The following is a 12,767-nucleotide window of genomic DNA, read 5'->3' as shown; positions in this document are numbered from 1 at the left end:
GAGAGTCTATGGATAGGGAACAGAGTTTGTGGCAAGGCCAAAGACAATGCTTCAGTCTTCCTAACACTTAATTGGAAGAATTCTTTGCTCATCCAATCCTGGATGTTGGACAATCAGCGTGACAAATCAGAGGACAGTGCAGGGACTGTAAGAGGTGGTGGTGAGGTAGTGCTGGCTACTTCAGCACTATCCAGAATGCATGTGAAACCATGCTCTGGAACTCCTCCAGAATACCCCAAGCCTCTCCCCTCCCTCAAAACCAACCTCTGACCAAATGTTTGGCCACTCCTCCAAATATCTCTTTCTTTGGTTTTCCTTGTGGTTTTGGTTACACCACTGAAGTACAATGGATGTTTTCCTAGTTAATTTTTTACTTTTTATTTATTTAGAGATACAGCACTGAAACAGGCCCTTCGGCCCACCGAGTCTGTGCCGACCAACAACCACCCATTCATACTAACCATACAGTAATCCATATTCCCTATCACCTCCCTTAACTAGGGGCAATTTACATGGCCAATTTACCTATCACCCTGCAAGTCTTTGGATGTGGGAGGAAACCGGAGCACCCGGCGAAAACCCCAAGCAGACACAGGAAGAACTTGCAAACTCCGCACAGTTAAGGTGCTATATCAATGTGTATTGTTGTTGTTTGGGTCGTTGTTGTGGTGAGACCTTTTTAAAATGCAATAATGGGTAAACAGTTGTATTTAGTACTTACTGCAGATCAATCGCATGAAATATATATTAAATTATTTCCTAAATGAGATCCTCACAATGTGATAATGGGAAATATGGCCTGATATATCTCAATGTGCACACCCATGTGCTTCTTTCTTTTTTTAAAAAAAGAAATGCTAATTCACTTACATCAAGTGATTCCAGGCAATACGCAAAAGGCATGTTTGCAGTTTTTACACATCATTTGTGCACATCCTTCATCTCTTTCGATATAGACTTTGCACTTTGGACAGCGTTTGATTGGAACATCCTCCTCCTCATCATTTTCAAAGAAATGAACTGGGTGGAAAAAAAATCATTAAAAAAAAAAAAATCACGTTCAAGTGACATGAAAGATCCCACTGTGCTAGTCGAAGAGTTACTACCAGTATCCTGGCCAACGTTCCTCCCTCAACCAACACCGCCGCTAATGGTTTACCTGACCATTCATTCATACTGCTCTTTGTAGGACATTTGTGTGTGTAATTTCAGTTAAGCTTGCCTATACAATTGCAGGTATGTATCAAAAGTAATTAATTGGCTGTAAAGCATTTTGGGATGCCCTGAGGATGTGATAAGGCACTAGATAAATACAAGTCTTTCTGTTTCTTCTTCACTCAGGAAAGGCTGTCTCCTTACTTCAGTACAAGCTCCTATTGCTCAGTTCAACCTTAAAGTTTGAACCAGCTGGAACATTTAATATTTAGATCTGCATTTTACACTCACATAATTGTTAATGGACAGTGCTGCTGCTTTATATGCCTTTGCAGCCAGTTACCCGTATTACCATTGCCGTTACCAAGTGTATGTTTACTCTGAAACACAATTCAATTATTTATTATCCATTTAAGCAGGCACTGAGAAAGGGATGAACAAAGGGTTCCAAGAGGAAACCCAATAAAAAGGGATTTTAAATATTACAGCAACCACCTTGATTTTTCCATTCTCCCCCATCCTATTTCTTTTTAAAATTGAGTTCCAAAAGTTTTTCTCCTCAACATTCACAGTCAGAGAAGGATGCAGCACTGAAACAGGCCCTTCAGCCTACCGAGTCTGTGCCGACCATCATCCACCCATTTATACTAATCCTACATCAATCCCATATTCCCTACCACATTCCCACCTTCCCTCAATTCTCCTACCACCTACCTACACTAGGGGCAATTTACAATGGCCAATTTACCTATCAACCTGCAAACCTTTGGCTGTGGGAGGAAACCGGAGCACCCGGCAGTCACAGGGAGAACTTGCAAACTCCACACAGGCAGTACCCAGAACCGAACCCGGGTCGCTGGAGCTGTGAGGCTGCGGTGCTAACCATCGCGCCGCCCGACTCCTCCTAGGGTCTGGTTCCACGGGTACATTCTTCAAGTGTGAGGCTGCATAATGATTTATGGCACGTTATTCTATCGTATGCAGCATTATAGGCAAGCCCGATATTCACACATGCATTTTCCAGTAGGGTGCATGAGAAAGCAATCAGGATTGGGAATTAAAGTCAGAGAGCCAAATTTGGCACAGGAGATGGCCATTCAGCTCCGAGTCCATGCCAGCTCCCCACGGAGCAGTCCAGTCAGTCCCATTCCCCTGCTCAATTGCCTAGCCCTGCAAGTTTATTTCCTTCAAGTGCCCATCCAATTTCCTTTTGAAATCATTGATTGTTTCCACTTCCACCACCCTCGTGGGCAGCGAGTTCCAGGTCATTACCACTCGCTGTGTAAAAAAGTTCTTCCTCACATTTCCCCTGCATCTCTCGCCCAAAACCTCCAATCTGTGTCCCCTAGTCCTTGTACCATCAATTTACAGTTTTTCCTTGTCTACCTTATCTAAGCCTGTCATAATCTTGTACACCTCTATCAAATCTCCCCCGAATCTGCTTTGTTAAAAAGAACACAGAACATAGAACAGTACAGCACAGTACAGGCCCTTCAGCCCACGATGTTGTGCCGAACCTTTAACCTACTCTAAGATCTAAGTAACTACCTACCCTTCATTCTACTATCATCCATGTACCTATCCAAGAGTCGCTTAAATGCCCCTAATGTGTCTGCTTCTACTACCACCGCTGGCAGCGCATTCCACGCACCCACCACTGTGTAAAGAACCTACCTCTGACATCTCCCCGAAACCTTCCTCCAATCACCTTAAAATTATGTCCCCTGGTGATAGCCCTTTCCACCCTGTGAAAAAGTCTCTGACTATCCACTCCATCTATGCCTCTCATCATCTTGTACCCCTCTATCAAGTCACCTCTCATCCTTCTTCGCTCCAATGAGAAAAGCCCTAGCTCCCTCAATCTTTCTTCGCAGGACATGCCCTCTAGTCCAGGCAGCATCCTGGTAAATCTCCTCTGCACCCTCTCTAAAGCTTCCACATCCTTCCTATAATGAGGCGACCAGAACTGAACACAATATTCCAAGTGTGGTCGAACCAGGGCTTTATAGAGCTGCAGCATAACCTCGCGGTTCTTAAACTCAATCCCCCTGTTAATGAAAGCCAACACACCATACGCCTTCTTAACAACCCTATCAACTTGGGTGGCAACTTTGAGCGATCTATGGACATGGACCCCAAGATCCCTCTGCTCTTCCACACTACCAAGAATCCTGTCTTTAAGCCTGTATTCCACATTCAAATTCGACCTTCCAAAATGAATCACTTCACACTTTTCCAGGTTGAACTCCATCTGCCACTTCTCAGCCCAGCTCTGCATCTTGTCAATGTCCCGTTGCAACCTACAACAGCCTTCCACACTATCCACAACTCCAGCAACCTTCGTGTCATCGGCAAACTTGCTAACCCAGCCTTCCACTTCCTCATCCAAGTCATTTATAAAAATCACAAAGAGCAGAGGTCCCAGAACAGATGCTTGTGGAACACCACTGGTCACCGAGCTCCATGCTGAATACTTTCCATCTACTACCACCCTCTTGACCTCTATGGGCCAGCCAATTTTGTATCCAGACAGCCAACTTTCCCTGTACCCCATGCCTCCTTACTTTCTGAATGAGCCTACCATGGGGAACCTTATCAAACGCCTTGCTAAAATCCATATACACCACATCCACTGCTCTTCCTTCATCAATGTGTTTTGTCACATCTTCAAAGAATTCAATAAGGCTTGTGAGGCATGACCTGCCCCTCACAAAGCCATGCTGACTGTCTCTAATCAAACTATGCTTTTCCAAGTAATCATAAATCCTGTCTCTCAGAATCCTCTCCAATAATTTGCCCACTACCGACGCAAGACTGACTGGTCTATAATTCCCAGGGTTATCCCTATTCCCTTTCTTGAACAAAGGAACAACATTTGCCACCCTCCAATCATCCGGTACTACTCCAGTGGACAGTGAAGACGCAAAGATCATCGCCAAAGGCGCAGCAATCTCTTCCCTCGCTTCCCGTAATATCCTTGGATATATCCCGTCTGGCCCCGGGGACTTATCTGTCCTCATATTATTCAAAATTTCCAGCACATCCTCCATCTTAACCTCAACCTGTTCGAGCATATCAGCCTGTTCCATGCTGTCCTCACAAACGACCAGGTTCCTCTCACTAGTGAATACTGAAGCAAAGTATTCATTTAGGACCTCCCCTACCTCCTCCGACTCCAGGCACAAGTTCCCTCCACTATCCCTGATCGGCCCTACCCTCAGTCTGGCCATCCTCTTGTTCCTCACAAGTGTAGAACGCCTTGGGATTTTCCTTAATCCTACCCGCCAAGACTTTTTCATGTCCCCTTCTAGCTCTCCTAAGTCCATTCTTCAGTTCCTTCCTGGCTACCTTGTAACCCTCTAGAGCCCTGTCTGATCCTTGCTTCCTCAACCTTAAGTAAGCTTCCTTCTTCCTCTTGACTAGCTGTTGCACATCTCTTGTCATCCAAGGTTCCTTCACCCTACCATCCCTTCCCTGCCTCATCGGGACAAACCTATCCAGCAGTCGCAGCAAGTGCTCCCTAAACAACCTCCACACTTCTGTCGTGCATTTCCCTGAGAACATCTGTTCCCAATTTATGCTCCCCAGTTCCTGCCTAATAGCATTGTAATTCCCCCTACCCCAATTAAATATTTTCCCATCCCGTCTGCTCCTGTCCCTCTCCATGACTATAGTAAAGGTCAGGGAGTTGTGATCACTATCACCGAAATGCTCTCCCACCGAGAGATCTGCCACCTGGCCTGGTTCGTTGCCAAGCACCAAGTCCAACATAGTCTCCCCTCTAGTCGGCCTATCTACATATTGAGTCAGGAAACCTTCCTGGACACACCTGACAAAAACTGCTCCATCCAAACTATTTGCACTAAGGAGGTTCCAATCAATAGTTGGGAAGTTGAAGTCACCCATGACAACAACCCTGTTACTTCTGCACCTTTCCAAAATCTGCCTCCCAATCTGTTCCTCCATGTCTCTGCTGCTACTGGGGGGTCTATAGAAAACTCCCAATAAAGTGACTGCTCCTTTCCTGTTTCTGACTTCCACCCATAATGACTCAGTAGACAAACCCTCCTCGACTACCTCCCTTTCTGCAGCTGTGATACTACCCCTGATTAACAATGCCACTCCCCCACCTCTTTTACCTCCCTCCCTATTCCTTTTGAAACATCTAAACCCTGGAACATCCAACATCCATTCCTGCCCCTGTGATATCCACGTCTCCGTAATGGCCAAGGAGAACACCAGCTTTTCCAACCTAACCTTGCAACTAAAATCCCTATCCCTGGAACCATTCTGGTAAATCGCCTCTGTACTCTCTCAAGGAGCCTCACATCTTTTCTAAAGTGTGGTGACCGGAACTGGAAGCAATACTTTAGTTGGGGCCTAACCAGAGCTTTATAAAGATTCAACATAACTTTCTTAACTTTTGTACTCAATACCTCTATTTGTGAAGCCCAAGATCCCATATGCGTTGCTAACCACTGGAAGCTTCTTTATTTGCCTTGCCTGGAAGGGCAAGGGTGGGGCAGGGGAGGCGGACGCAGGGAGGACTGAAACCAATTACAACATTCCTGAGAGTCTGGCTACTTTAGCACTGTCCAGGAATTGAACTTGTGGCTTGCAGGCCTGATTCCCTTGATGTTTGCAAGTATTCACTGACACCTTTAAGGGGTGGCTTGATGCATACATGAGGGTGAATGGAGGGATATGTGGGCAGAGTGGGAAGTAGTAATTTGAGTGGGAGGAGGCTCAAGCGGAGGATAAACATCAGCGTAGACCAGTTGGGCCAAATGGCCGATTTCTGTGCAGTACATTCTATGTAAAAGTTGACTTTATTGGTGTAGAACTACTGGACTAAAAATTACTGAACAGATGCTGAATTACAAAATAGTTTCAAGAACAACTTGATTATCTGTCCTGTTGATTTCAGTTTCCATGCAAAATGAAACAACAAAAAAAAAAGACCTGAAATCTTAGATCTCCAAGCAAACAATAGAAGTGAAAGAGGATGGGAACAAGTGTAACAAGTAAAACACAAGAAATGTGGCAGAATGAAAATGGGAGGAGTACTTTACAGATAAATTACTCCCTCACACCTGTAATATGATGTAACTGAAATATTGTGCTATAACAAAGGCACTGAATGGATAGCATTTAAATGCACATCTCATTGCACAACTGGTTAAAGTTATGCTCTTTTTCTCAGCCAAAATATATACCTGCTAGTCTTTTACCAGCACCATTTATAAAACAAGATGGAGCTGCATTTACTGTACTGATAAAACTGGAATCAGATTGAACAGATGTTGTGCCAACTTATTCACATCAATACTAATCATGAAAAATAGCATGCTTGACATTGTTGTACTTACAATATTAATTTAAAACTAGTTTTGTGCTCTGAATTCACAGACTGGTGTCAAGCCTTTTATACCAGTAGTGGTGGCCAGTCAGAGCTTTGCACATGAACATTTTCTGCCTTGTCATGGAGTTATGGATGAACTTAATTTATGGTACAGCCACAATGTGAGTCACAGACGTCTTTTTCCACTTGAACATCTCCCATGTCTTTTCTTGTGGAATGGGGATCTTTACCAAAGTTACATTTTCAGATGGCCGAGCCTAATTTCAATAAATGTTCAAATTTCACTTTAAATTGAGATAAAGAAAACCGCAGCAAAATCATCTTGCCCTAGTTATATCCAAAGATGAATGATTATATTTTCATTCTGAAATGCAGGATAATGCTGACTAGCATTTTTTTTTTTTTCGGAACACCTCAGTTTAGTTCGCAAGCGTGACTCTGGGCTTCCAGTTGCTGGTCATTTTAATTCTCCACTTGCTCCCACACTGTCCTCGGCCTGCTGCAGTGTTCCAATGAAACTGAACACAAGCTTGAGGAATTGCACCTCACCTTTCAACAGGGCATTTTACAGACTTCTGGACTCAGTTCAACCATTTTAGATCATGACCTCTGCTTCCATTTTGTTTCCTTTTTCTTTGCTTTTTTTTCTTGTTTCTTTCTTTTTGCCTTTTTTGCTTTCAAACAGCAGCTATTTAGGATCCTGCCATTCACACCCCCTCTAAAAACATATTTTGTTTCTTTAATTATCCCATTACCACTCCCTTTGGCGTTGCACAATGAACACTTTTGTTATTCAATTTCTCATTCTCCACCTCATCATAGACCTTCCCTTTTGTTATTCTTCCCACTCTCCTCTCTTTCACTTGCTCAAAAGCCATTAGATTTCTAACTTTTCTCAGTTCTGACGAGAGGTCACATCCCTGAAACGTTGAGCGGAATCTATTGGCTGAGGCTGAGGTCCCACTGCCGGGGCTAAAAGTGGAATCTGACCCCGCTCCGGCCAGCAGTGGGACCCGGTGGTGGTCCACACACCCCACCCCAGAGCTGCTGGCCCAATCAGAGGGTTGGCAGCACAGCAACGCCATCGCTAGCAGTGGCCACTGCAGAGGCCGCAGCTCGAGGACCCCTCAATGTGCGGGTGCACCGGTTGGCCAGTTAGGCACGGGGGCGGCGGGGGGTGCTCATGAAGCACCAAATAGGCAGGCCGCTCCCCAACACCCAGACCAGCTGGGAGGCGGCCAGGCCCTCCTGATGGGGGCAAAATGCCCACGAGGATGGGAAATGGCCCTGAATTGGGCCCTTAAGTGGCTCGATTGGCAGCCTGGTGGGCAGCCACGCCACTGAGGTTCCCACCGCTGGCAATATGCCATGGCAGTGGGAAGATGTTGCCCCCACCTCTGCCACCCGTCCCCCCTCAACTCCTTCCGCTGCCATAATGGCAGCCCTACCACCTCCCTGCCCATCTCCAAACGGCTGGGAAAACTCAGCCCATTAAATGGCTCTCTCTCCACAAACCTATTTCCAGCATTTTTTGTTTTTATTTCTGATGTCAATCAGCAGTTCCACTGCACCTAGCAAATGCGTATACAGCTTCAAGACCATCACTTCATGGCCGTCTTGCTTGTGGTTGTTCTAATGAAAGTTCAGAGTGGCAATAACAATGCTGCAAAATAGGAGTATGGCAGCACTCCCAACAGAGTACTGTACTAGGCATAAAGAGCAAAAGCAGCACCTCGGCCAGAAAGTAAAAGAGTACCTTGTTTCACCAGGAAGGAATGAGTTAATGGGCAGGTTTTCTTGGCAAGCCTGTCCTGGATGCCAGTTCGCTTTGCAAAGTGAGCAAAATTCCAAGTTACAAGTTGCACAATGTACCAGCTGGGGTTGCTGTAATTCCACCTCCTTCATTTGACACACAGACTGACAAGTAGAGGATGGGCACCAAGTTCGGCATGGATCCAAAAGTACTTCTAAAAAAACAAAGCCATGTCACCAATTTTGTAAACATGAGGTAAAAATTCTAATATACAGCCCCACAACATGTAACTTCTGATATGCTGATTATCTTTGGCATGTACACGCCTATGAATTGTGCAGCAGTCTTGTATTAGTCCCTCAATTGTAACAGTTTCAATCTAAACAAACAAGCAAAAACAAATGTACTTACTATGGGAAAAATTAAAGGAAATTGCTCATTTGTCGTCTTTGTAAAGCTTTCGTATTTACTAAATAACTGGCATGTCTCTCGTGGCATTGCTCCTGGTGAGTCAAGATAAGGTAGTCAAGAAGGCATACGGCATGCTTGCCTTCATCGGTCAGGGCATAGAGTATAAAAATTGGCAAGTCATGCTGCAGCTGTACAGAACTTTAGTTAGGTCACACTTAGAATATTGTGTGCAATTCTGGTCGCCACACTACCAGAAGGACGTGGAGACTTTGGAGAGGGTACAGAAGAGGTTTACCAGGATGTTGCCTGGTCTGGAGGGCATTAGCTATGAGGAGAGGTTGGATAAACTTGGATTGTTTTCACTGGAACGACGGAGGTGGAGGGGCGACATGATAGAGGTTTACAAAGTTATGAGCAGCATGGACAGAGTGGATAGTCAGAAGCTTTTTCCCAGGGTGGAAGAGTCAGTTACTAGGGGACATAGGTTTAAGGTGCGAGGGGCAAAGTTTAGAGGGGATGTGCGAGGCAAGTTCTTTACACAGAGAGTGATGAGTGCCTGGAACTTGTTGCCGGGGGAGGTGGTGGAAGCAGGTACGATAGCGACGTTTAAGAGGCATCTTGACAAATACATAAATAGGATGGGAAGAGGGGGATACGGACCCCGGAAGTGCAGAAGGTTTTAGTTTCGGCAGGCATCAAGATCGGCGCAGGCTTGGAGGGCCGAATGGCCTGTTCCTGTGCTGTACTGTTCTTTGAGTACGAAGTTACACTGCAGCAAGGGGATGAAAGCAGCCTCAAAATTACACTGGCCCGGACTTTCCGGCCCAGAGAGAGGTGATGGCCTTCGCCTCTGACCTCAAAGAAAGCTGCCTACAAAGATCTATTGATCTCTGTGGTGTGGATTTCACCTTTCCCAATATTAATTTCATACTGGCGCCAAAGTCAGGGGGATTTCCAGGCATCCCGCAACAGTGATGTCAGCAAGTAGAGTAAGCAGCCAATCACTATGAAGTACTCACACAGACAGCAAACCAGGAATTTCAAAGCACTGATTCTTTTTCACTTTTTATTATTATTTTACAGAGACCAAAATAAAGATTGGGACATACATGTGAAATTAAGGTAGAAGCTGAAATATTAAACTTTAAAAAAATTTTTAAATGTAGAATTTTCATGACGGAGAAATTTGACAGGATTTGAGGGATAACATTAGTTTAAGTTCGGGTCATAGTGATTATTCAGCAATTATTATGAATTTATACACCATTAAAAATCCAGTTACACCTCATTCAGCAAGGTACAATATTTTCAAGTTTTTTTTTTAAAAACAGCGAGACAAATAGCATAAAAGTGGAAGTTCTAGTTCAATGATTTCTAATTAATTACAGTCTGCGGGGATTTCAACAGCAGAGAAGTGTAGAAACACTGACAGCAGCTTCTGGATTTCCATCTTTAACCGTGCATATGCGGACTAGAAAAATTTCTGGCAGTTTCAGAGGAGCAATGAATGCAAATGGTGACAGTTTCACTGTTATTTCTACCGCAAAATTCAGCCATAGAATTTTAAAGCACAAAATGGACCATTCAGCCCAACTGGTCTATGCCAGTGTTTATGCTCCACATAAACCTTGTCCCATTTTACTTCATTTCACCCTTTCAGCATATCCTTCTATTCCTTTCTCCCTCGTGTACTTATCTATCTTCCCCTAAAATGCATCTTTGCTATTCAGCAACCTATACATGTGGTAGGGAGTTCCACATTCTCAGCACTCAGTGAAGGCATTTCTCCTGAATTGTTTTAGTATCCTGTATTATGGCCTCTAGTTTTGGACTCCCCACAAGTGGAAACATTAGCTAGAATTTAATGATGAGACCGTGGCCCCGCCCACCAGCTGGAAATTCAGGGACAAGCCCACCTCCGCCGAGCCCGGAAGCCATGCTGCTATTTTGCATGGCTGAGGCCTGTCATTGACAGCAGTCAGGGCTTCTGGCCCTCTTAGACAGGAAGTCCTGCCTCCTAGAGCTGCTGGCAAATCAGAGGGCCAGCAGCTTTCAGTCCCAGCAGTGCCACCAGAGGTGGTGGCCACTGCTGGGACTGCATGCAACAAGAGGAGGACAATGGATGTCTCCAAAAAAGTAGTTGGGGGTCAGGCCTTGCTGGGGACAATCGGCTAGGCCCCGGCGAGGGGAGTAGTCGAAGTGGAGGGCAGCGGGGGATTGTTTTAGTGGGTGCGGCCCATGCTGCTGAGGGGGCCCTTCGTGGGGCGCAGGGTGTCTGATCAGGAGGGCTCCCCGCCCCAGCGTGCAAGGAAGCCATAGGTATTACTAGGTATCCTTCTCAGATGCCAAAGTGCCTGTCCGCCACTGGTAAAATATCAGCAATGGTGGGAAGAGATCCTTAAATGGCAATTAATTGGCCACTTAAGGGCCTCAATTGGCCGAAGGGCGGGCAGGCCACCTGCCACCTCCCCTGCTGCTGGTAAAACAACAGCAGGTGCTGCACCACCCGCCTCCCACCCGAATTTACATTCCTGCGCCTCCTAGCCCGCTCCTGGGATGGGGGTGGTGCGTTAAATTCCAGCCAACTTATCTATGTTTATCCTTTGAAACCCTTCATAATTTTAGCTCGATTAGGTCACCTCTCAGATGAAGGCCTCGAAGTTGCCGCACTTTGCACAAAACCCAGGATATAATGTTATAAATTTTATTTATTTTTGCTATTCTAAATTCATGTCTCAGAGTCCAGGACTGATTTTAAGTTCAAATAATAAATATTAGATCAAGCAAACAGTCCACTGGTCCCTCCTTTTTAGTCCTACATCATAAATACCATGATTTTACCTCCTTCTGGAAGGATTCCCAACCTAATTGCAGATAATTAATATCATGCATAATTATCACTTTTCCTTTGTCCAAAGGACTGCCACTTACTATTAATTATCCATCAAATTTTTCTTTGCCTTGAGTAATCTCAACTACAGTATTTATTTTCTTTGTCGCACTTCATCCACTCAAACTAACAGAACTCATGTTGTCAGAGGTTAAATTAGGTCACTAAAATACACATCAGACCCTTCCTTACTAAAAATGCTATCCATTTCTACTTTCTATCTCTCATATGCCTTTTATACAACATTCCAAATAATACTTAATATAGTCTACCTCTAATTACATGCAAAGAATTATGTATTTAAGGAGTCACCCATCTTCCCCACCAAAAAGGACAGGGTACACCAAATTTATTTTGAAACTCAATATTCCATGAAATGAGGAAGCTCACAATTCGACCTCTTGCAGTGAGGAAAAATGGGTGGTGCAGGCAGCGGCCTACAATTTCGATGTGGAAGATTCCTGCTCCTCCTGGCTCCATATTCAGGTAAGCAGATGAAGTTCTTACTTTTTTGGTAGGAGCTTCCAGCAGCTCCATTAAGGACTTCACAAGGCCAGAAAAAATTGACTGTAGCATCACGGTACATGTTGTGATCAGGCACGATCCAGTTTAGCATTCAGGCCTGTAAGGGGCAATAGGCTCCTCGCCTACGCAAATATGGGTCTAACACTCATTTCAGACAAGTTCCTGGTTTGACCAAAGACTGCCCGAAGCAATATGGCGACTGACACACTCAGGGCTGGATTTTGTTCTCCCACTGCCAGGAGCAGCAGCGAGTGAAGAAAATGGCAGCTGCCACTCACGGGTCCCGCACTGCCGCGATCTTGCATCCAACTGCTACTTGCATATGCATGGTGGCCACCCCCCTGCCCATCATGTGGCCGGGGGTGGCCTCGACAACCTCATTCACGGTGTCACCTCATGAAGGAGCAGGTGCTGCCATCATTTTTAAAAAGGCTGCCAAGCCCTGCAAACAGCACAACATGACGCAATGTTGACCTCTTTCCGACCTCGGTGGCGCCAGCTTTCCTTGGATACGAAAGTGAAGGCACGTGAGGCACATCACGCTGAAGATCGGGAACTGAAGTTAAGATTGCTGCAGATTATATTTTAATTAATGCAAAGATATAATTTAAATATGCAAACTTGGGTCCCATCGCAGAGTAGCAGACGGGCTGTCATGCAGCTTCCCCACT

At 45.1% G+C, this 12,767-nt stretch overlaps 1 protein-coding gene across 1 annotated transcript in view; it reads right to left on the bottom strand.

Moving 5' to 3' along the window:
• The window catches only part of LOC137356489 (probable E3 ubiquitin-protein ligase RNF144A-A), a 95,945-nt gene that overhangs the window by 25,573 nt on the left and 57,605 nt on the right, over window positions 1-12,767 (bottom strand). The window contains 4 exon segments of the mRNA XM_068022376.1: window positions 871-892; window positions 894-1,020; window positions 4,990-4,997; window positions 8,274-8,484. Of these exon segments, the coding sequence (XP_067878477.1) occupies window positions 871-892; window positions 894-1,020; window positions 4,990-4,997; window positions 8,274-8,484 (368 nt within the window).

The sequence above is a fragment of the Heterodontus francisci genome, chromosome 3 (assembly GCF_036365525.1).
Source record: "Heterodontus francisci isolate sHetFra1 chromosome 3, sHetFra1.hap1, whole genome shotgun sequence".
NCBI classification, from domain to species: domain Eukaryota; kingdom Metazoa; phylum Chordata; class Chondrichthyes; order Heterodontiformes; family Heterodontidae; genus Heterodontus; species Heterodontus francisci.
This window is presented reverse-complemented; position numbering and strand designations above follow the sequence as displayed.